General features: G+C 37.4%; 2 protein-coding genes across 2 annotated transcripts in view; both read left to right on the top strand.

The window, feature by feature from the left end:
- Nucleotides 1–295: 295 nt before the first annotated feature.
- Nucleotides 296–18738, top strand: LOC115438351 (DNA-binding protein RFX7-like). The gene is made up of 9 exons (XM_030161929.1): nt 296–862; nt 3191–3224; nt 7627–7712; nt 7915–8037; nt 10733–10849; nt 12318–12402; nt 12501–12708; nt 12827–13107; nt 13986–18738. The coding sequence occupies exons 1-9, from the start codon at nt 741–743 to the stop codon at nt 17178–17180; spliced, it is 4251 nt and encodes a 1416-aa protein (XP_030017789.1). The 5' UTR covers nt 296–740; the 3' UTR covers nt 17181–18738.
- Nucleotides 18739–23025: 4287 nt separating this feature from the next.
- The window catches only part of nedd4a (NEDD4 E3 ubiquitin protein ligase a), a 28018-nt gene continuing 24858 nt past the window's right edge, over nt 23026–26185 (top strand). The window contains exons 1-2 of the mRNA XM_030128159.1: nt 23026–23237; nt 23963–24036. Of these exons, the coding sequence (XP_029984019.1) occupies nt 23193–23237; nt 23963–24036 (119 nt within the window). The 5' untranslated portion in view covers nt 23026–23192. The remainder of the gene's footprint in view (nt 23238–23962; nt 24037–26185) is intronic.

Genomic DNA, 26185 nt, shown 5'->3' with positions numbered 1-26185 from the left:
AGAACTCTGTGTGAATAGTACGGTAGCCCTAAAGGACATACCATATATGTAATATTAAAGAAATATAATCTTTGTACATTCTTTATGCAAAAGTTATGAGTTTGGTATTGTGAATTATGGCAAACTCATAAACGATACCGACAACGTTCTTCTTGTTCTTGTTCTTCTTATTATTACCATTATCATTATTATTATTATTATTATTATTGTGATAATAATAATAATAATAATAATAATAATAATAATAATAATAATAATAATAATAATAATAATAATAGACTCATTCACAGATACTGACACGGTCAGTAAAGCAGTCATGTCTTCTGCCTTCATGTTGTTTTTAAGTCTGGTGGTGTAGTGCGCATGCGTGTGCCCAAAAGCTACTACTGCCATGCACATGCAGTGAAATCCCATAACGTGAGGAGCAGAGCACACCAGAGCACACTACACTTGTTTAGTAGCTGTCTGGTTTCTCTCTGCACTCGTCGATTATTGTATACCCATGCGTTTTCTCATGTTTAACAGCGGCACGTGATTTTTTTGTATTGCACAGCCTCTTGTGTGTGTGAACTTGAACAAACGATGTCGGAGGAGGTTGGGGTGGTAACAACAACAACAGGGCGCGCTGCTGTCCCGTTAGCATCGCACCGTGCTCCGGTACATGTGTTTTAACCTCGTGCACCCGCCCGCGCCACCTGTCCTGTCCAGTCCTGTCCGGTTCGGTCCCGAGGCCCGCCGTGATGGCCGAGGAGGACCCCCAGCAGCCGTCGGACCGCGGGGCGGGGAACGTGGTCGGCCTGCTCCCCGGGCTGCAGGGCGCTGAAGCCACGGCTCTGCAAATCAGGATCAAGAACTCCATCTGGTGAGGAGATGTTCAGCAGCTAATGTGCATGGTTTGATGCTTGGAGCGTAACGGCAATATGAGATTTGTACTTTAACTGAGTCTGACATGACAATCGATAACCATCTGTCACAAAAGTTGTCTTTAAGTAAAGTAACATTCAGTGTCTCTGTGTAAACATCTCACACATGGATTATTATAGTGCATTCATGACAGCGTTATACTACACGGATTTAACGTGTGATCTGCATTAGATGGACGTAGTTATAAATACTTAATAATGGTTCATTTGATTGTGTTTAGTTGTATTCAGTTACAGCTCCCTACTGTCAACAGCTACAAATATTTAGTCACGTGTAGTTTCAAAGCTGGGACTCCAGACTATCTACACCCAATGTGGTGATGTCCTCAGGTGACATGGTTTGTAGTCCATTCAGCGTGAAGTGTTACTGAGCAGGCATGTAAAGAAGACTTAAATCAACAACATGAGTTTAAAGAAAAGGTGTACATCAGCTTGTAGAGTGTCCATGTGTCTAGTTAAAGTCATATTTATTCATTTATCATGCTGTAGGCCAGCTTTAGAGGAGTTTAATACTAAATTATTATTGTTAGTATTATTGGTATTACATATATATGGCTACTGTTTTTCCATTTTTATGCTCATCAACTAAAAGATAATGTTATGCAGCATATACACACATCTGAACCCCAGGAGGAGGAACTGCTACTCTAGTGGCAGTCAATGGGGATTCCAAATAAAGACAACATCATATAATATAGTATAAGATAAGTTTTGAGATGTAAATCATTAATACATTTAGGACTTTCTCATTTTTGATCATTAAAAGACAACTAACTTTAATGTATGAAACTGCACACAATCCTACTGTGAAAGTTACACATATTAGACAAATGGTCAATTCGTTTATTATTCAGTCTGTGAGTAGTATGAATGAATAGTTGGTGTTTTTGTTAACCTGGTTGTGTCTGCTGTTGGTTTGTGTTCACAGTCTCCCCTTTTTTAACTTGATTTATACCTATAGAGCCAGATGTAAAAGCTGTTAAAGCATTTCTTCATGTAAATAAATGTCTTTATTTCTTTACAGTTGCCTATGTACATTAGGGATCTATGGCGGTCCAGTCCCGATTAGTTATGAATGTGAATGAACTCATGAACTGTTATTTAAATGTCAAATAGCCATTAAATGTCAAAATGCTGAACTAACAAATCAGAACAGTTTAGCATTCAAATGTCAGCTGTAAAGGAAGGAAAATAACAGGAATTTATCTCAGTACATCAGTAAGGTACAGGGACATTAATTAACATTAAATGTTTAACAGTGTAGAAGATCAGAGTGTGAACAGTGATGTTCACCTCATTGACCTGCTCATCTCTAGTGGAGACAGACGTAGTCAGGGTTAGTAAGTTCAGCTGCCTATCTGACTGTTGTTTTCGTCACGTGTCATACAGTATGTAGCTGTTACGTCTTTTCTGTCAGCAAATGAGAGTTTGAATTACATGCACAAGAATACTTCATGCTGTTTAATTGATATCTGGGTGTAATCGGTATTGCTGTGTTTTTTCCTAATCTCTTGGGTGTCATTCAATGTACCTGGTAAATCTGCCTCACAAACAGCTTAATGAACGATTCTGAGCACTGCAAAGCCCTTGTACGCCTAGTAACAGTGAATTAAAGTGAACTGTTCTTGTCATGGCTTAGAGGTGTCTCCTGATTCTGAGCTGCCTGGTGTCGCTGAGTAAGAGTCTTTAAATGTGACCTACCTTCTGTCTCACTGTCAACAACAGTCTGACCTGTCTGCAGATAAGGACTTAGACCGGAAGAACTTATTCATTTGTCTGATCTGACTCTGCAGTGTTACATTTATTTAAATCAGCAGAGGGCATAATGACTGGAATAAATTTGTGTTAGGCCCTTCTTGAGTGCATTTGTTCTTTCTGCTCTTTGCATGTGTTCAGATTGCATACTTCAGTTACCTACCATACACAGCTATGTTAATTTAATTATTTTTGGCCTTCCTAAAATAGACCCAATATATATATAATGTGGCATAGAGGCGAGTAAAAGGTCAAAGTTCATAGTTGGTGTTGAATGTGTGGTTCTGAATGATAGAAACGTGTCTGTCAAAGACAATGTCAGCTCAGGGCCTGTCTCATTTTTTACATATGACAACACGTGTTCATGATGGTGGGATACATGACCTGAGAGATGCTAAAGGGAGGGTCGACTCATACCAAACATTCCTTCGCTTTATAAATAAATACACTTTAGACACAAGTGATCATGTTACAAAGGCTTCATACTAATTTATTCTGTTTCTGTTTTACAGCAAATCTGTTCAATCCAAAGTGGAAAACATCCTGGTGAGTATTTTTGTTATGTATTTCAACCAACTGGTAATTTAAGAAAAGCTTTTTTCATGTAATATTTGTAATTCAGAAATTAGAAGCAGAAGTTTGACCTGAAGTTGTTGTTTTAAGCAAGATAGAGCAATTTGTTGTTAACAGATTTATTATGGATTTACATTTTATTAGCAGCTGTGAATACAGTTTTTCAGTATCAGGTTACAGCATTTTAATGAAAGCAAAAGGGAAGAACATCACTACAGATCCCTTACGAAAGCCAGAACTTTGGATGTTCTCACATGATAATCTTTAAATAATGTATAGTTGTTAATACAGACAACTTAACCGCTTCCCATGTTTTTAAAAAAGAAAAGAAAAAAACTTTTGTCTCCTATTCCACAGATCTTCCACAGATCTTCCATTTTCTCTTTATAATGTACAAACTACAGGAAAGTGAAGTAAATAATATATAAGAAATGATGAACTTGGAGTATAAAAGCACTATCGTCGCGTGGGAAGTCATTAAAACATAAAACTGCTGTAAAATGCCACTAGAAAACGCCTGTCACCATGTCATTTCAGGAGCATCACCAGAGTCCATCCTCAGCTTGACTGGACATGAAATAGGCCTTAAATTAGAGTCATTCTAGTGTTAAAAATGTGTTTAAAATCATCTTAGAAACTGCAGTAATCCTAAAAACAAGTCAGTGCATTATTCCAGAATCCACACCCTGTTGTACGTCTCTGCACCTTGGCAACGTCTTTGTTTCAAGGTGAAGTGAATTAAAAGGGGAAAAAGCTCATTGTACGTAACATGCGGACGTTGACAGTCCAAGTGCGTGGAGCAGAAAGTGAATCAGTCTAAAAAGGCCAAAGATGTCCTCTGAATTATAAGATGGTTTTGCTGTGACTGCATACGAAATGCAGCCAGAGACTTAATTAAATATCCAGCTTAGAAATGACAGTATGTATTAAGGAGAGTTATGTGGTTTTACTTTTTTTCCTCACAGTTCATAAGCCACCGATGGAACGTGTCTCCCCAACAACAAAGATGCCAAATTAGAAAAGATCGGCATATATAACGTTTATTCTTAGGAGCCAATTGAAATGGCTGAATATTTATGAATGAAGGCATGTGCTGGCAGAGCGTTTGTACATTGACATGCAGCGAGCTGTCCTCACTGAAGGGTTAATAGCAGAACATCGGAGTTCACCTTACAGACTGTGAAAGCCTGTCTGGCTCTGAGAGAGTCTGTCTGCCGACTGGACATGCTCACATGCCTGTGGTCGACCTCAGACTACACAGATATCTGGACACAATATATTTTTGTTATGTATGTCTGTGCTGTTCTGTACTCTAGAGATGAAGATAAATCTCATTAATCCAGTCATGGAAATACAAAGTGACCAGTAGCTTAATGTAGTATTAAAATAAGCACTTATTCAACATGTAATGAGTAGTAGATAGTGGTAATAGTTATAAAAAAGCAAAAAGTTATTTTAAGTTGTAGGAGTACTATTGTCCTCTCGCTTATAGCACATATAAAACAAATCATAAAGCAGTTATATTAAGAAATTCTATAAAATTAGTCAGTTTTAGCATGAAATTTTTCTGAAAAAATTGTGGTTTTGGATGTTCCTTCAGAATCCTTTATGTCTGTATTGTTTTTTTCAACTACTGTGTGTTCATTAGTATTTCCAGTTTTATTCTAAGGTATCATTCTTTATACCACCTAGGCCAAATGAATGTAAATTCAATGAGCCCCGTTTACATACACACTAATACTCTGATCATTATCCGATTTCTGGAGTTATCAGATTATCCAAGTGATCATGTAAACAGCATAATCTGATATACTTTATCAGATAACAGCCGTTATCTGATTATGAGAAATCGGATTAACACACCTGAATTTCTTCCCAATACTGTGATGTCTTCATGCATATATGCCTGTTAATCTGATTAATTTAATTCTTTTACATCTGCGCATGTGTAGAATACATAAATCATAGGAAATGGAGTTGACATAGTCAAATGCAAGTGGAAGAAATGATAAATTCTGTATGCCTTTATTGAAAACAATATATTCAGGTTTAATCCATTTAGAATTATTAACATTTTGATTAATAAATGATATTTACTTCTTTTTTCTCAGTAACTGGAACAGATTTTTAATATTTATACATTTATTTTGCGTAATGGTATTCATTATGATACAAATATGAATAAGAAGTGTTCTTTCACAAATATAGAATGGATAATGTCTGAAAACAATATGAGTACAATTACTAGTTAATTCAATCATTGATTAAGAAATTAAATAACTTCCTTTGAATGATTATGAGCCCAGACTGTATCTCAGTCCTCAGAAAAATGATGGAAAACTCTAATAATAATTAAGTTTTTGGCCCCAGCTTGTAGAATGAATCATAAAGACATACAGCCGTTGAAGAGACTGTGAACAACCATTTAGCAACTTAAGAAAGGAAGTCATAAGGTCCAGGACGGCATTTGGCAGGAGCAGGGAAATGCTGTCATCAACGGGGGCTTGTGGTCAAGCTGCACTCAAACGCTTCAACACAGAAAATCTGTCCAGTCTTCAGAGTTAAATTTCACATTTAGCATGTTAGTCCACTCCACTTTCATCATATGAGTCATTGTGACCCACAAGCTCTTTTATGTTACCAACATGCTGTAATCCTCCTGCACAGACTATGACACTCTAGACCAGGGGTGCCAAACATACGGCCTGTGAGCCAAAACTGGCCTGCCAATGGGTCTGATCCAGCCTGTGGGATGAATTTGTGAAATGCAAAAATTACATTGAAGATATTATCATTTAAGGGGGTCAAACTCATTTTAGTTCAGGGGCCACATGCAGAACAATTCAAGTGGATCAGACCAGTAAAGTACTATCATAATAACCTATAAATTATGACAACTCCAAATTTTCTTTGTTTTAGTGTAAAAAAAGAATAATTACATGAACCTTTTTATATTTCCAAACTATCCTTTCACAAAAAAATGTGAATAACTTAAACAAATGTGATATACTTAAAATATCATGAAAAAGCATTCAATAACATGTAATGACTTAAGAGAAATAAGTGTAATTTTATCAATGTTATGCCTGATACTAAATGTTTTGTGTCTTTGTAGATCCACTCTGATCTGTAAGTTGTAAATGCACATATGTAAATGATACGCTGAGGCTTTATTGTTAAAATTGCACCAACTTTTTTTAAAAGAAATTTCAGGTTTTTCATGGTTGTACATGTTGTTCGCATTTCTTAAAGGATCCTTTGTTGATGTGAACATTTTCATAATGTAATTATACTTTTTTCACTTATTATTTGCTGGTCCAGCCCACCTCAGATCATATTGGGCTATATGTGGCCCCTAAACTAAAATGAGTTTGACACCCTTGATCTAGACTGAGGTAGTTTCTTCATGAGTTAACTACATTGTCTACTACCTGTCTTACACTTTAAAATAATCATCTTAAACAGAACTTGTGTAGACTACGCTTCAGGTGTTTGTGGACATTCCTTTCTGTTTGGTTGCTAGTGAGAAGGAATGAGAGGAAGGAGAGGAGAAGAGGTGGTTAGCCACAGAGATTGCTTTTTTGAAGCTAATAATTAATCTTTATTTGTGTATTAAAGACTATTCTCTAACACTTCTGCCTTAAAGTCTCTGACAAATGATTAAAAGACTCTCCTGTCCTCTTTATTTTCTTTGCGCATTTCCAACATGTGCTGAATATGTAGTTATATTTCAGTTAAACTGTTAGCATGTCGTTCATTTTTACTTCATTCATAGGCTCCTCTCTCATTCATACCAAAATTCAGCTTGGAGGCCACTCATTTTGTGATACTAATTTGTGTATAAACAAAATACTCCACTTATGTTTGTCATTTACTACCTCCGCCAAGGAGGTTATATTTTTGCCAGCGTTGGTTTGCCTGTCTGTCTGTCTGTCTGTCTGTCTGTCTGTCTGTCCGTGTGCAAGATAACTCAAAAAGTTATGGATGGATTTGGATGAAAATTTCAGGAAATGTTGATACTGGCACAAGGAACAAATGATTAAATTTTGGTGGTGATCGGGGCACTGATCTGCCTTGGTGGAGGTCTGCGCTAATGTTTGGATGTGTCGTTTGTTTTTGTGTGTGGACCCCAAGAAGAATAATGGATACTGTGGTGGAAATTAATGGGGATCCAAAGTAAATAAATCAAATAGATACACAAATCAGATTATACCTGTAATGATCTGATGAGCTTTTTCAAATGTGTTTAAGCAAATCTTATGTTTATTTACATTATGATTTGACTTTACTGTGTGTGTGATGGTAGGAAATTGTTTTGTGTTGATGAAAATGTGGGCTAACTAAAAAAACTCTGTTGTCCTTTTTATTTTTACAGCAAGAAGTGGAGAAGTTCTCTGACATTGAAAAACTCTACCTCTACCTTAAGTTGCCTTCTGGTCCCAGCAGTTGCGCTGATAAAAGGTAATGTTTATCTGATGAATGAAAAATTAAATAGAACATTGTGATGTTTTTTTCACGAGTGGTTTATCATGACTAAACTGATGCATAAGTTAAAACACCCAACACACAGCTCAGAGGGATCCCTGTTGAAGAGGGTTTCACAGATTAGATGTTTTACTGATCTGTGTGTGTGCTTTACTCAGCCGTCGTTGTGTTTTCTCAGTGACCAGAGTGCCCTGTCGTCGAGCCGTACGCAGCAGATGCATGCCTTCAGTTGGATCCGCAATCATTTAGAAGAGCATCCAGAGACCTCTCTTCCAAAACAGGAGGTCTATGATGAGTACAAGTAGGTACAAAACAGAAAGCATATTACATACATTTCCAGGTTATTAAAAGGCCCCTAATGTTCATTCTGTAGATGTCAAAGTTTGACGTTAAGACATTTTCAGGGGGATATAGCCCAATATATAGGCCTGTCACAATTATTGCATTTTTATCATAAAGCAATAACTGAAATAAAAATGACTATTTTAAATAATCTTGATCTCCATTTACCTATTACAAACAGTTGGATGACACTATATTATTTGTGCAATATTTATTAATGCAGATTTATCCAGGTTTCTATATTTTATCATTATTTTATCTATTGTCAGTTTTTCTGTGGTGAGTTCAATGAACCAGTGTTGTTATGGGTTACTTTAAGTATATTGAAATTTCTTTTTTTTTTCAGTTTTCTTTTTATTAGGATTTTCCATAGTTCACATGTTTATTCACATAACAATCCACCATTCTCATCCATTCACCCGAAAATTACAACTGAATCACACAGCAAAACCCCCGTGACTCCACAGACAATACAGATAAGGATGACTGGTTGATTGGTCCTCTCTCAGCAATACAAAAGATGTAATTTATACAATACAAAATTAAGAACTAAACTCCCTAGAACAGGAATGTTGGGGTGCACATTTGTGATATTAAAAAATGTAAAGAAAAAAAACATAAATTCAAAAGGGTTGAAAAAGAAAAAGAGGAGAAATGGACATAAGACATGGCCTTAGATAAACGATGATTCAACTATTGTGACATACCTAATCCATCTTTCCCATCTTTTCAAAAGCAGAACTTGTTGTAGTCTTATTGCAAAAGTAATTCTTTCCATCTTAAAAATGATATTTAAGTTTCATCGTATCTGCTGCATTTACTTGTTCTATTATGACCTTTTTGTCTATAGTAGATGACTTATTAGACTTTTACTACAGTGGTGGCATTGGGATAAGAAAATAGACATATAAAGTAAAATACGTGAAAGACTAAATAAATAAATAAATATAATTAGTCACAATTACTTCTGTGACAGTTAACCTCAAATCTCTGTGTAATGACAATGTATGATACCGGCCTCTGCCACCTATGGTCCTTCAACTTCAGTTTAAGTAAAGTAAAACTAAAAATGTCAAATACTTTGGAGTCTGTCTCGATGCAGACTCCAGCTTTTAGTGCAATGAAAACGTTATTTCAACTGTTCACGCACTGAATACTGACTTTCAGGAGACAATGACACATGTTTTGTCTGGATATTATATTTCAGAGAGTCTGGATTTTTAAGTGAAGTAGGAGGAAGAAATGTCCTTTTAGTTTAGACTTTTTGTGACAAAAATGATTTACCGCAGGGTGTTTGATTATCAATTTATGCCATAATGACAGATATTTTGGCGAATCTGTTACTGATGTATAATATTAAGAAACATTTCAAATCTACTCACAGAAATATTTGTCAGTGATTTGTAAGTTGGTGATCACTGATGTTCTGCTCTTTTTCTTGTGTCTGCTGTCGGCTATAGTGTCAGTATAAATAGATGCTGCAGGCATGGGAATCACAGAGTAGCATGTGTTGGTAATATTAGAATGGAAAGTCTGAGACAGTCATTGAAATGCTCTGACAGTGTTATGCAACTGTCTTTTTAACTGGACCAGAACAGAAATACAGCGGCCTCCAGAAATATTGGCGCCTTTAGGCTAGAGAGGTGAAAAGAAGAGTACTTTGCTAAAAACAATTACAGTTTTTTATTCTTTATTACAACAAATACAGAAATACTAACAGATATATAGTTTCATTTTGAGGGATGATATTCAAGTATGTACCCAGACATGCACTGTTGCCTTGTTTTAATTTCATAATAAAAAAATATGCAGCTTTATATAAAAAATTATAGTCTACAACACATGCATGAATTTTTTTTTTTTTAATTAATACAAATAATAATATAGCAATAATATAAATAATAATGAAATAAAGTTTAAGTACATAGAAAAGCAAACGGGAACAGTTGTTAATCACAAGGATCATGGTGATTCTTCATAACTCAATGCTAAATCACTAACGGAAAACAAGAAGGATTTAACCAAGCATCAACATAAGCTTAGTTAAACACTGCAATAACTGGACCAGTTTATTGTACATACATATGACAAGAACATTAACAGCTCATAAAGCTGAAATGACAACAATGTTAGCAAATAACCTGCCTATTTATACCTCCAGTTATCACGCAACAATGTTTGCATTCATTTGAAATACATGTGTTGTGGTTTTATATCCACTTTCTCACAGTTCTGATCCTGGGGAAGTATTTTTCTGCTAAATGCTGACCAGCTAGTCGTTAATTTAGTTTGTGTGCTGATTTGTGCTGCTCAGAGCTGTTTCGTTGGTAAACAGCTGCCTGCTTCCTGTTGGAAATGACACTGATGAGAGAAAACCAAAACAATAACACGGCTTGAAAAACCAAACAGCTACAAAGTTAGATGATAAAAACACTATTACAAGGACATGTTATGAATTATACATGATAATTCTATTAGTTGTCAATATAGAAAATATTGATCAGCTTTAATCATAGAAAGTGTGCAGAAAAATGTTGTTTTTCTTCATCTTCCCTCAGAAAAAAATGTGAATATCTGTATGTTTGGATCAGAAAGTTTTATATTATATTTGGTCCTGTTCTAATTATATTTGTTCTGTGTGATCTGTGTTTCAGGAGCTTCTGTGACAATCTCAACTACCACCCGCTGAGTGCTGCTGACTTTGGGAAAATGATGAAAAACGTCTTTCCAAACATGAAGGCGCGTCGACTTGGCATGCGAGGAAAATCTAAATATCCTTTACTGGAATGGATTGTAACAGTCTGGCTTCTGTCTCTGGTCACAGACCATCTGCTGTTGCAGTTCATAAGCTCTCTAAATATAGATGTGAAATGAAATAAAGTCCCCCTCTGCCTCGGAAGCAGCCGCATAATACAGAGCCCCTCAGGGGAAACACTGTGATCTTGACCTTCATGACGCACAAGTGACTTTTTTCCTTGTTTTTGATGATGGTACAGAAGTGCAGAACTTTAGATGTTTGTTTTATTTAGGTTAACAAAATTATGACCAACTTCTAATAATTGAATTGCAATATCAGGATCTGATTTGATGATCTGAAGTTAGTGCAGCTGAATTACACAGATTCAGGGAGTGTTGTAACTTCTGAAATCTAACAGGTTACAGATAACTAGACCACCTGTAAAAATGTAATAAGTAATGTAACTGTTTTAATTAGCTATTATTACTGTTTTTTAATTAGTTACTTAAAGTAAGGTAACTTGCATTTGAATACTTTTAATTCCTTTTCTAACCAATGTGCAGACTCAAATAGAAGGACAGGTTAAAAATGGCACATTTGAGCATTTATTGTCTAATGAATGGTGTGGATGTAGACAGGGTGTCTGCAGGTCCATTAAATGTTGTAAAACGTCTTAAAACAAATGAAACAGATATATAATAATAATAAGCCTTAAAAGTCATTAAATACACTTAAATTTGACCTGAAACATGTAATGTAATATCATAGTTCTATGTTTTATATTCTCCTGTAAGTCCACATTTCTGAATGCAAACCTACCAGTGAACCTAATCCCATGAACCTGTTTTTTTAATCATATACTTGTACATTTCTGTTGATAAAATGTACATTAATTGCACTTACGATAACCATATACATACATGGATTTGTCCAAAACTCAACCTTAAATTTAGTGAAAAATTATGTCATAAAGGTCTTAAAAACATTAAATATAATAGTCTGATAGCCATAGATTTGTCCCATGTCAGTAGAAGGCAGTCCTGAATTAATATTAAATTCTACATTTATGATTTTTATTGAAAACAATCGATCCAGGTTTAATACACTTAGAATCATTAACATTTTGATGAATAAATTATTATTATTTTTTTTTCTCAGTAACTGTAACAGATTACTGTAATATTTATTTTGCATAATGGTGTTATATGTAACCAGTTAGTCCCCAGCACTGTGTGCAGGTTTTAAACATGGTTGGTTTAGTTGTCATTATATGATTTCTTTTTGAATATTACTTCTGAGTGTTTGCCCGGTATATTCTCCTTTTAAACAGATGTTGTCATACATTATAGTCCTGATATAATGTGTTCACTGGCTCCACATATATTCTGCTATACTAACAGTGGACTGTTTTGTTTTGTTCTGTCTCTGTCAGTTATCTGTCTTCATACCATATATTTACATAATGTACCAGAGCCATGTTTTTAACTTTAACGATAGCTCACATATTGTTATAGTGGACTAAGGAAGCGGCCATTTGTTCACGTGCCATCACTACCCAGTCTGGATTTACACAAACCAGGAGATACAGTAAGACCATTTTCACCCTCTTAAATACTTTTTATATTCCGGCTCCTTATTCCATACTATGAACTCTATGTAAACACATATTTACTGTGTGTTTCCAGTGTGATGTACTAGAGTCCCCGGGTCAAATGAGCAGCATAAAGGAAGAGGTGCGCTTTGCAGCCTGTGATCTGGTGTGTGAGTGGGCCCAGAAGGTGCTGAAGCGGCAGTTTGACGCAGTGGAAGACTTGGCTCGCTTCCTGATCAACAGCCACTACATCAGCAACAAGTCTCTGGCAGCGCTCACCATTATGACCGGAGCAGCAACAGGTAGACACAGCTTGCATCTGCTTCATGTGCATTATAAAAAAAAGAGGTCAACAGTGACATCTGGGGGCAGCTTCCTGTTACTGCATACACTCATGTAAACCCTATTTCCTGTCCACAGAGGCGAAGACGCCACAGTCCATTTCAGCATTCGTCCCCACTGCAGAAGCCCACACCTTCCAGCCTCAAGTGACGACTCTGTCTTCCCCGTCTGTCGATGCAAAGCAGCAGCTCCAGAGGAAGATCCAGAGGAAGCAACAGGAACAGAAACTGCACTCACCTTTACCTGGAGAGAACCAAAACCAGAGAGCAGATGAGTGCGTGCCATGCGGCAGCCCCGCACCTCCATCGCCTCAGCCGACCATCGGCATTGTGGTGGCTGCTGTCCAGAGCCCCGTCACGGTGAGGAATCCTAAATATGAATATATGAAGTCTTAGACCATTTTGTACAATGCTGTCTAGACCAGATGTATCTTGAAAACAACGGATATCGTCACATGAAATTAAAGAATATAAAAAAATTAATTGCTGCATTTATTAATATTTGTTGAACAGAATAAGAACTGAATGAATTTTACCAACAGAGGTGTCTTAACAGGAGACAGTCTGTTACTGAGAAGAAAACAGATGCTGCTGTTCTTGTTTAGCACCACAGCCTATCTGTATCTGTTATTTCTGACCTGTGTGAACTCTAAAATTGAACATTAAATATAAGTATTTTATTTTCATTCTTTCATACTATGTAGAGTCTTGCATGAATCATTAATTGTAATTGCTTGATTTACTCTATGATGATGATAATGGAGATGATGGTGATAATGATGATGCAGAAAAATACAAAAACATGCTGCCACCTATCTGGTTTGCCTTTAGTGGAGCCTCGAGCAAGTTTCAAGAGCAAACTTCACAATTAGATTATGTTCTATGCTCTGTCACAGTGTTTCTCAATCTTTTTTGAACAAAGGCCCACTAATGGCATGATGAGCCTCCTGCTGCTCCCCCATCCTCTAAAATGTTTGGGACTGGGGGGGGGTACGTTATTTTAAAAGTAACGTGACAAACCTGTGATAGTAATAGTCGCTATAACAGTCCAACCCTTTGCATTTTGACATGGGGGGAATCTGCTGCCTCTCCTTTGTATTGGTAGCTAGTGAGTCTGTGATTTTTTGTGATTTTTTTCCCCCTCCTGTCCGGTGTTTGCCCCCCCAGTTGATAACCACTGCTCTATCATTATAACATAGATTACATTTGTTCTTTTTTCTGATTTTTTCTTTATGCAGGCACAGAGGAATACACAGCTGATATCACAGAGTCCTGTGGCAACAGGGGAGAACAAAGTGCTTCCAGTTAATTTCCAAATGGTGACCCAGTCAGTTACACCAGTGAAGCAGTGCCCTAAAACCTCCCAGAACATCCTCTCCAGTCCAGCAGGTATAGCTCGGCAGCGCTACGCACAAATCCTGCCTAAGCCTTTGGCCACAAGTGCGATCACTTTGCGCTCGCCCTCGACCATGATCATCGCCAACAGCCCCATCAAGACTGTGATGACGACATGTCATGTTAGTCCAGTCAGTTTGGTCAAGATGACGCCCATATCACTTGCACCCAACAGCAGCAATACCACAGCTTCTCTTACAAACACCACTCTGAGGCCAGCATCTGCAGGCATTAGCAGCTCTGCAACATCAGAAGACAGCCACCCCAGTCAGACCATGAGGAGTGCCTCCACTGTGCCCATTCTGGCCCCAGTGGCCCAACCAGGGCAGGTTGCTAACACCCAAACCATCGACGTTGAAATGGAAGTTGAAGCTATTCACCAGAACAGCCAAAGCAGTCTTGTTTCTACTCAAGGCATGACAACAAATAGGATTGGAGGGGCTACACAGAGAGCTGCCAGTGTGCCCATTCCCCAAACTAAAGGATTCCTGGGTCTGGAGGAAACATCCAACACTAAATGCAATGGAAAGTCAACTGTGGCAGTTGCCATTACCAGCAATAATAACACTGATAATACAAGCACTTTGCACTTACATCCATCTACTAACAACATCAGCACTGTTTCTTCACTGAACACAAGCAAAACACCTTTATCTGGGGAAAACAGCAATGTACCATCAGTAAAGCAAGGCTTTTTGTCTACAAAGAGCTTCAGGAAACGCTCAGGCCTCAGCCCAGACCTTTCTCCCACCAAAAGAATTTTTATGTCACAGCAGACATTAGAGGGTGCTGCTGAGTCGACAGCTACAGGGGTCACAGCTACAGTCAGTATCAGACCAGGACCAGGAGCTCCAGCTAGACCTGAAAGTGCTCCAGCCAGCCGGGAGGTGGAGATGAAAATGAACTCTGCCTTGTCCACTCAAGTCCATGCTCCACGTACTTCCTCTTTCAGGGCCTGTGGCTTTTACACTGTTGCCAAAACACCAAGTTTAATGCAGAGGAAAAACACTTCTACTGTTATGGATAGTGGTACCTCACTTTGTCACACAATAATACAGCAGCAGCATGGGCAAATGATGACTAACGTGCAGAAAATACCCAGTAATGCCAGCCTGTCAGGTGTGTGCAACACTTCAAACTCCACTACAAACAGTCAGAATGGAGCTCAGCAGATGTACAGTCAGTCAAACACTGCTACTGAACCCTTGGATTTTCTGAATCAAGCTTCATCGACGACTCAGCTCGTCACACAGACAGATATCGACTACTTTTCCTTTGATGATGATGTAACCCAGGACAGCATTGTGGAGGAGTTGGTGCAGATGGAGGAGCAGATGAAACTTAACAACCTGCAGGAGTTTGGAAACTGTGTCACACTGCAGCGCCAACAGGCTGTGATGCCAGACAACATGATGTCAAATAATCAGACCATGACTGCTTTCTATCACACTCCAAACAGCAGAAACGCAATCCAAACTCCAACCCCAACACCAACACCTACACCTACTCCCACGTCAGAAATCATGGGAGGAGCCCAGGTCCTGACTGGTGAGAGCCCCTGCTCACGCATGGCCTCCACAACCCCCGTGGATAACACACTGGGAAGCAGCTGCCATACCCCAGTCGGTACTCCGCACTCCAACTGCAGCAGCACTGTCCCTCCCAGTCCAGTCGAGTGCAGGAACCCATTTGCGTTTACCCCCATCAACTCCAGCAACACTGGTTTCCATGACGGCAGCACTGTCTCCAGCAGTCCTGTTAAACCTATGCAGAGACCCATGGCCACACACCCAGACAAGACCAGACTGGAGTGGATGAATAACAGCTACAACAGCAGCAGTGGAAGTATAAACAAATCAAACAGTGGAATGGGGATTTTACCCAGTTACCAAGGCCTGATAGATGACCACTTTCAGAAACCTCACGCATTTGCTGTTCCTCATGCAAGACACCATGACAGCCATTTTGGCCGCTTGACTCCCATCTCCCCAGTGCTGCAGCAGGTTGCCAGCATGGCAAATATGAACAAACAGGAGGGCTTTGCCGTCCCGGCCCCACTGGATAACAAAGCCATCAGCAACACTGGTACAACTGGAACTTTCCGATGCCGAAGTGTAAGCCCTGCTGTGCATCAAAGAAACATAAGTGGAAACGCAGGAAACAGTGCCCTCTCTAATATTCCCCGGTCTGTTGTGTCTCCCTTTAACTCTCCTGTGACACCTGAAGTGTTGAATATCTTTGCCAATAGTCAGGCGAATCTCGGGGTGAGCAGCATGGCTCAGAGGAGCCGCTCAGTGCCGCTCAATATCATGATGCAAACAGAGGAAATGCCCACTCAAGGACAACAGCGCAACAGCAAAAACATTGCCAGTGTTCTTCTGAACAAGTTCGAAGTGGACCGTGATGACACTGTGCGGGGTCTCGGGATGAATAATATACCATCCAGTTACAGTGCACGCATGAACCTCACTCAGATCCTAGAGTCTGACCCCAACCTCAACAACCAGCTCAGCCTGATGACCCCCGACTCCACCAGCACCTGCAACATGCAAAGGCCAAGTTACCTAACTCAAAATGCTCTTAATGAACAAATGATTCTGTCTGCAGGTGACAGGTGTGCACAAGCAGGATCTGGAGAGCCCCATCCGCAGCAGACGATGCTGCAGCAAGAAGAACTGCAGCAGCATCAGCAGTTGGATTTCAGCCGGACCGTCAAAGACCTCCTTGCAGATAACAGCCTTACTGCTGGCAATCAGCTCATGGAACAGGTGTCGGAGCTAAATACAGGGGGAGCAGAGTTCCCTTGTGAAATCAGAATGACATCGGAGCTGTGCAGCAGCATCAATGACCTTAACGCATTGGACACAAACCTTCTGTTCGACCCCACCCAGCAGCAGCAGGGGCAGTATCAAAACGCTGCTCCAGAGGAGTTGGTTCACGACCCACTGTTTCAGCAAATCACCAGCGAGACAGGACATTCGGGTGGACTGGACTGGCTGGAAAGCAAAGATCATCCAACCGTTGGGCTGATGGGTTGAGTTTTGTTTAGTCATGTTGATCATGTTAGTTTGTGGTTGCTTTTTGTTGTATTTATTTTTGGGTATTTAAGTTTTGTATTGCATCACATGACATGTGGGATTTCGTCCAATCTCAGTGCCAGGTTGAACTGAAATGATGCTGTAACACTCTGATCGAAATGCTGGTCGTTTCATCAGAGAATAGGGTAGAATTAATTAACTAGAACTAGTTAGTTTTCAATATCTTAAATGTGTGATTAAAAAATGTTTTCATATCAGGGGTATGGATACCACTATAAGTAGAAAATTAGAAATGATCAGTAGCTAGAGCAATAATTCTGAACACCATTGTATTCAAATCTTCAAAACAATAAAATATATTTATTGATCAAAAATGTCACAATGTAATAAAAGTGAAGTCAGTTTGACTATATCGTAAAGGATCAAACACTGAATTAGAAAGCGAGGGCTGAACTTCTTAATCACTTGTAGGAAAAGGGGAAAAATAAAGAGCAACTCACACAAAATAAAATGATTGCACTTTTTAGCACTTACATGGCTTTATTGGTATCGTGCAAAGGACACTTTAAATTGCAGGTGTGAAGTTTGACGTGAAATTGACAAAACAGATTAAGTAGTTGAAACTGGAAACAAACACATTTTTAATGTCAGTAGCATCACAAACCTAAGCACTCATGTAGCACTCATACTGCACGGACAATCATTTATGTTTTCTTTGTTTAAATGAAAAATGCACTGTTTTTTTGTTTTTTGGATGAATAATCAGTATTTTTAAATGCCAGTCCTGGTAACAGTCATTTATGTTTAACAGCAAATCAGTGACTTAATGCAAAGATCAGTGATGAACAAAGTGAAAAGACTGCAACCACTGACTTAAAGGTTCTCCTGTTTACTTTCTGAGCCTTATGTTGATACCAAAGATGAAGCTTTAAATATAACCTTCCAGTGATAATGTGCACTAAGATCACAGCTGTTCACTTCAGTGATGCAAACTATGGAAACTGTTGGTTTGATAATAGCCATAACAAACATATTCTGTCATGTGAAAAAGAAAAATAAGTTCATCAGGATAGTATTAAGGATGTCTTTGTTTACTGTTGTTGATGCTTTTGTAAACCCAGCAGGTAAATGATGAGTTTCTCATTAGCATTAGATCCCAGAATCTGTTTGTACCATAGACATTATTTCCATACAGTCTATGTACTTTTGCTCGTACTAACCTTCTTTACTGTACATACTGGGGCGTCCGTGTTGTTTTGTTTTCCTGCTTTTTATTTATAGTGTGTTGTTTGTACAAAATGTGTGAAATTGTAAACCTTATAATATAAATTCATTATAACTGACTTGCACTGTTTTGTTCGGAATGATCCAGTAAAGTCACATAATTTATAGCATAATTACGATGTAATATAAAGTACTGCAACTCCAAATAACATACTGAAAAGTGTAAAAAGTAATACAACCCTAAACATTCAACTTGTTTGCAAAAATATTGTATGAAATGGAGTTTGACTCATTGATTTAAATCTTCCCAGAGAATATTTGCACATAAGGATATCAATAACTATGGATAACTTTCATGCCATACTTTTTTTATGTTAAACACTGATAAATGAAAATGCAAAAGCATTTCATTTTACCTTATTTAGTGTGTTTGTTAGCTGACACCATATGTACAGATTACACATTTAACTTCTGTACAAGCTGATTGTATCTTCATAAAGTACAATCTCACTTTGACTATTTTACACTTGATTTCCTCACTCAGTGTAAGTTTTGATTTGGTTTTGCTCCGTTTCAATGTTAAACTTTACAGTATGTCTGTAAAAACATGCATTTTTTTGATGTTTTGATTAGCACCTGTGCTTTTTCTATAAAATGAAGAGATAATTCTTCCTCAACTGGTTCAGCGTTGTAAACCTCCCCTCCACTCCACTTACTGTATGTTGCCGTGATTTGTGTAAAGACAATGTTTTGTGTTTTAACACGGGCTTTTTTTTCTAAGGGGAAGTGCTTGGTGATACTGGTTTTTCAAGTCTTTTTGAAAATTAATAAACATTTTTAGATATATTAGTATTCTGTTGTCAGTGTTTTCTCTGGTGCTGGATCTTAAGCCAAAGTAATTGACTGCAGGAAAGTGTTTGGCCAAATCACTGTTATTCCTTTTACTTTCCCAAAATCCTCAAGAAAGTGAGAATCAATTCTAAGGCCTTCTACGCCCATGGTCTCTCTTATTTTTCTTGATGAGGGCTTTCACCCATTAGAACATCAGGACATCTTTAATTCTTATTAGTACATAAAGAATTATTACAGTTCGCATGTTTCCCAGCATTGCATTTCCTCCACTGATTGCAGCCTGAACTAAAAACATCTGTGTGGTTGTTAGTGTTGTAGTACCCCTCATAAGTCCCTGAAGGTCTTGGTCTTGTGTCGGTCTCAGACAAACAGGATTTTATACCAAAATGGGCCTTTGCACTGATACATTTTTTTGGGTTAAAATCTTTCAAACATTTCTTTGTTGCTAATTTGATCATTTGCTGGTTCTATCTTGATATCAGGTGACAAGTTGCTAAACCTTTTTGCTTTATTCATTATTATCATTTATTGTGCAGATAACATCTCTACTGTTTTTGCACTGAATATCTCCCACCTCATACTTACAGTTCTGTACATATAGTACTTTTTTATTTTACATCTCTATATTCTTGTATATATTCTTATTTATTATTTATTACTTATTATTTTAGAGTGTTTTTATTATCTTAAAGTACTGTTTTTATCTGGCCGTCATTTGATTACACTGGTCTACAATTCTTTAGAAATGTTCTGCCTGAGATGTATTAAATCTTACATACTTTAATATGATGAACTCAAAAACAAATGACAAAAAAGCTGGTTAGTGTTTTCAATGTATATGATGAAGTGTTATTACACATTGGTTTATGTACTTTTATACAATAAATTTTTAAATCTTACAATAGAAAGATCCTTGAAAAGTGAATATATTCATTATTTATTGTTTTGAAGTAGATTGAGTAGCTCTGAGACAAACATTCCTTTTGAGTAAAACCCATTCTCTCATTAATTCTCACAGTTTCACATTTTGACCCAAGACTGTCTCTTGGAAACTACAGCCAACCAGCATTTTGACTTAATTTTTCTTTAGTAGTGACTCAAACTTGGTAAAGATTCATTACTTTTATTCTGGATGTATATCACTAATGGACCAGTGACATAAAATCACTTTTTCTGCTAGAATAATATACCAAGGATCCTTAAAAAGTCTTAAATTTGATTCTTCTAAATTAATCTTAACTATCCTTAAAATTATTAATTAATCCTTAATTATGACTCTTAAATGTCTTAAAAGTTCCACAGATGACAATGAAAGATATTGCTAAATATTCTGTGGAAAATGACAGCCAGAGTTTTTATTAGTGACTCAAACTTGGTAACATTTCACTACTTTTATTCTGGATGTATTTTACTTTAAGATCAGTGTTACTGAATAATTACTAGCCTTATCCCCATCAGATTTAGACCAGTTGAATCCTATGGTCAGGTAAATACATCCTACTTTTTGTGTCCACTGCGTTTTTTGTTTTTTTTTTATCTTTATTGAAAATATACAGTATATGCATACAAAACAGAAATTTTGAACAAACATCAAGATGTCAAAAAGAAAAATCGTCTTAACAAATAAATTAACATAATGCAAGGGGTTACAGACACAAAAAAGAACAAAAATAATAACAAATTCAACAAATACAGCAGAGTGTAAATTCAGTCCATTTTAAAGAGTTGTTTATAAGTTGTCAGTGTTTGTGCTTTTTTGTTTGTTAAAGACAAATTCTAGTGTGTGGATATATTTTTTTAATTCAGTCATAAAGACTTTAAAATTTGGGAGTGCTTTGGCATATTTACTTTTTGTGTATGTGGAATTTACCAAACAAAAATTATCAGATTAACAATAAATTCAAGATTATGCATGTCATGTTGAAAATATATAAGTACATTTTGAGATGTTATAACCATATCTTTATTACATTTAGATACAAGAAGGTTTTCAATTTTAGACCAAAAGTTAGAAGAATGCACACAATGAAAGAATAAGTATAAAGTGGTTTCAGTATTAGAGATACAACAGTTATTTCTTCAATGTCAGAAAACCTAGATAAAATAACGTTGGTGGGATATATGTGATGTAAGATCTTGAGATGTATTATTTTAATTTTGTTTGTAATACAGAAGTTATATGGGAAGGTCTATGCTTTTGGCCACTAAATTTTAGACAAAGTTGAGTTCCAAAAGGCTAGATTTTTGCCTTTTCATACAGTGCATTGTGTATATGCTTGTTATTACAATTAGAACTAAAAATATTAATGCCATTGATCATTAAATAAGGTTTATCTGTCTTTACTCGTTAATAACCAAGATGGCTTTTCACAAGTAAGGAAATACCAGGGGGCCTGCTTTGAATACACAGTTGTATTCTTGTGTTTTTGATTGATTGATTGATGTATTTATTTCGAATATGAATGTTGAACAGAAGAAAATAAATAAACAAAACACTTAAACATAAGACATATAATACATATTCAAAAAGGAGTGATAAGAAGTACAACTTTTTAACTCCCACCCCTTCTCCTTATAGAATTAATAACAATAATAACCTTCCTAGTCTAATCATATCTATACTATATACCATAATACTTATTACTTATACTTAACCATATGACTGATACTTCCTATTAAATAATTTGGTTTCTGGCTTTATATTATTATAAACAAATATAATATGATTTACTTAAACACATAATGCAATAACACATACATGTAAATACATATTCATACACAGATCTATACACCCACACCCACGCACACCTATACATACATATACATACCCATACCACATACTTGTACATTTGTATAACACCCAGTGATCCCCAACACCTCCTTCATCCCTGTACCTCTGATAAATTGTGTCTTTGTACCTCCTTTTAAATTCTTTCATGCTTGGACATTTGCTTTAACTATATTGAATCTGTTCCACAGTCTCACCCCGCTGACTGAAACACAAAAACCCTTCCTAGTCGTGTGTATTAAGTGAATCTTAAAGTTAATTTTCCCCCTTAAATAATAACCCCCCCTCATGAATACTGAATAATTTCTGTAATTTGTTGGAAAAAGATTATCTTTAGCTTTGTGCATTATTTGAGCTGTTTGATAGTCCACAATGTCTGTGAACTTGAGTAATTTGGACTGTAAGAATAGTGAGTTTGTGTTCCTGGTAGCCAACCTGATGAATAATCCGTATTGCTCTTTTTTAAATAAGTTAGTGGTTGTAATGAGGTCTTGCAGTTGTTGTCCCAGACCTCAGCACAGTTGTGTAAATATGGTGAGACTAGGGAACAGTATAGAATGAAGTGACCTCTGATCCAAAAGCTTCTTTGCTTTATTTATTATTGCAATGCTTGTGGAGACTTTGGTTTGTACATGTTTGATATGGGCTTTCCAATTGATTCTGTCATCAATGGTTACCCTCAGAAATTTTATTTCATGAACTCTCTCTATTTCAGTTCCGTCTATTTTTATTGTTACCTGTGAATTCTTTCTACAGTTATACCAAATATCATTGTTTTTGTCTGGCTAAGATTTAATGATAACCTGTTTCTGTCGAACCACATTTTTAGTTTGTTCATTTCTGTAGTGTGTGGTTCAGGTTTGTTCCTGTTCAGACTGAAGTACTGACAGAGGAAAAAGGCGCTGAGGGGAGGTGAAGGAAGGAGGAAGGAGGAAACTATGGTAGGAGGAGGAAGAGGAGGATGGATAGGAGTGACGACGGTAGTGTCACAGCCCGCCTGTAGCTCTGCCGTGCAGTTTGGACCACCGTAAACACACACGGAATAATACACACACAGAGGAAACCAAACCCCTCGGAGTGTCCTGTCCGAGCGGACCGCTGTCTCCTGGTTGTTGTCTCTATCTGGGAGGAGGAAAGGTGACGGGATTATGGCTGCACTTTCTCCACAGATCCGAGGACTTCAGACAGATGAGGTAAACTATCGTATCCTGTTAATGAGGCTGCTCATGTGACCACGGCGTTAGCCAAATGCTAACTAGTTAACGCTAACTAGCTAAACACTCACTAACACCAACGTCAGGTAACTTCAGTTAATCAGATATCTCACTAACGTAGCAGCTCAAACAACTCAACTGTGGTGTCTTTGTTGGCTGAGTCTGTAACTTATTGATGGGAAATCGATACTATTGCTTGCCTGTACTTCTCAGCTAACGCTATCTGTTACTTTTACATTGAAACATTCCGCTTTTTAATCCAGGAAACCAGCAGGCTCCGGAGCTGGTAACGCCTCTGTGCCAGCGGCTGTTTCCCGTCATTAACACACACACACACACACACACACACACACACACACACACACACACACACACACACACACAGACATACCACGTTAAAATGTACTGATTCACATCGTCTAAACTCTAGTGTTGTACTGCGACTGCCCCAAATCACGTACAGAGTTGTGAGGCCACATTGTGCCAAGTGTCAGTGTAATTGCGACATCTCTACATGATTCACTATCAGTAAAATAAGTTGATATCTGTTGGGAAATGTACTGAAATGAACTGTGTACAGGATGTTACATCATCTAAGACGGTAAACAGTGGGGGGTTTCACAGTAAACATGTGACAGGGATTCTCATAACAAACTAAAGCCATGAATTGAGGCACTGAAGTATGATTTATTTTCTTATTTCAGGATGAATCCAGAATCCTTAAAGTGAAAGTCATCGCTGGAATTGGACTGGCTAAAAAAGATATACTTGGAGCCAGGTAAGTTGTGGATAATCCTGGGCTGATAAAGTGTTCACAAACCTAAAAAAAGGCAGTTTGACAAGCCTTCAAGTTTACATCTTGACATATTGTCCTGCCAGAAGTTCATCATCCAGAGATAATATATTTACAAAGTTCTATCTGGAGATGAAAGCAGAGCATAAATACAGCAGTTGAAAATGTTTTCAGATACCCGTGAAATTTTACACAATCTCAAATATTATCAAGAAATATCTGTGGAAAAATCTTTCAAAAGGTGTGGCTGCTTCAGACAGACACAAATACAATATAATGTAATTCATATTATTTTTTAGTTTATCATTAACAAGAAAAAATTACAAAGCTAAACTCTTGTCAGTTTCAATATGTCACATCCTGGATGTGTTTCGTTGTCTTGTTGAAACATTCAGTTTTGACCTCAGTGGAACAGTGCATGTGCAGAAGGGAGCATGTGGGTTTGGAGAATGGAAAAATACTTGGTTCAATGACTTAAGAGTATATCAGAAATGCATCGGGTGTCCAAAAACTTCTTGCCATCACTGTAAGCTTTCAATCTTGACACTGAATATTTTCATCATGTGTAATTTTATTGAATATTACACACGCTGTGTTTTTTTTCCCTACATATTTGATAAAACATATGTCCTCAGGTTACTGCTGAACTTTGTGAGCATGTCAGTTTTATTAATGGTTTTCAATAGTAAAACTGGAAAATCCAAACTTGTTTATTTGCATTTTCCAAACTTGCATATTCAAACAGGAAGGGGATGACAGCATTACAGTGTATAAGTGTGTTGAAATGGGTTTCATTTCATGATGTCATGAGGTCAGTTTGTGCTTGATTCTGATGTTGTTCATCCCATCCAAAATCTTATTACAAACTTAAAGCTGTGTATGACACCTTTCTGCATTGTTAGACTAAATAAATATTTGAGTGTTGTATAATTTACCTTTTATATTGTTCATTGCTTTTGGCTGCTTTGCTTTCTCCAAAAACGGGAAGGGGTACTGATGAGTTTAGTCAACGCTAGACAAAATAAGTGTAAAGAATGTAGTAATAGTTGTAGTTTTCCTTCATTCTTTGTACACAGAATAAACTTTAATAAGGCTAGACTACTTTATTGAGTTTTCTGACCTTTGTCCACTGTGCATATTTTTAGTTTGTTAGTTCATTTTGTTAATCCCGGGAGGAAAATCATATCCACTTAGCAACCAGATCCTTTAAAAACACAGTAGAATACAAGTGAAGGGGTACATCTCAGTTTCAAAAGCGTCTTCACACACCAAGGTTGAAGTAGTCCATTGCGAAAGGTGCTGTATAAGTTATTATTTAGGATTCAGGAGGTGTTTCCTTGGATCACTTGACCACTACTGTTGGTTTTCTTTTCCATGGTATATAGAGAAGATCATCCTATATGGTGATAGAACATCTTACATCCATGTTTCACAACAGACATTTTGACCTGTTGGTGCAGAAAACATAGGTGTAATTGGTCTCATTACCAATGGCTGCATCTTATGTATCAGTCTCAGGAATTGGATTTGTTCGCTCTGTTTTCCTGTACTGACTGTCGTGGGGACCTACATGGAACAGAGCCTTTGGTGATGTTATTAATAACACCTGTGCTTTACCTGCTTTTATAAGCCAAAAGCCTCATTGGAGATAAAATGCACCTCACCTGTAAAGAACACAAGAGCAGGTGGCAAAGGCTGGAAGAGGAGTTAAAAGTCAGCTGTTAAGTTTGACATTTTACCATCTGGAGCTTATAGACCACACAAGCCACTTTTACACAGAGATCCCAAAAAAAGGCAAGATAGTGATCCCACCTTTTTTCCATCGCTGACCGATTTCCACAGCCAAGCCAAAGGAGTAACAGAGGTGAGACAGGCTGGACTTTTACACAGCAGACCTGGGTTCCAGGATCAAAGGGGCGGTGATGCAGTGCAGCGTACAGTGTGACGTATAACTTGTGCATTGGAAATACCCTGAGCATAGTGGTGCTGCTAACCTCTCTAGAGTCAGCCCATCTTTAACTGTTCCACAAATCTTAGCATGGATAGAGTCCTCCACTCGTACACGCAATATGTCATCAAAACATAACACCTTGGTTGCGGAACGAGAGGTGTTCCTTTTACATAGCGTTCCAGA

The sequence above is a fragment of the Sphaeramia orbicularis genome, chromosome 3 (assembly GCF_902148855.1).
Source record: "Sphaeramia orbicularis chromosome 3, fSphaOr1.1, whole genome shotgun sequence".
NCBI classification, from domain to species: domain Eukaryota; kingdom Metazoa; phylum Chordata; class Actinopteri; order Kurtiformes; family Apogonidae; genus Sphaeramia; species Sphaeramia orbicularis.
This window is presented reverse-complemented; position numbering and strand designations above follow the sequence as displayed.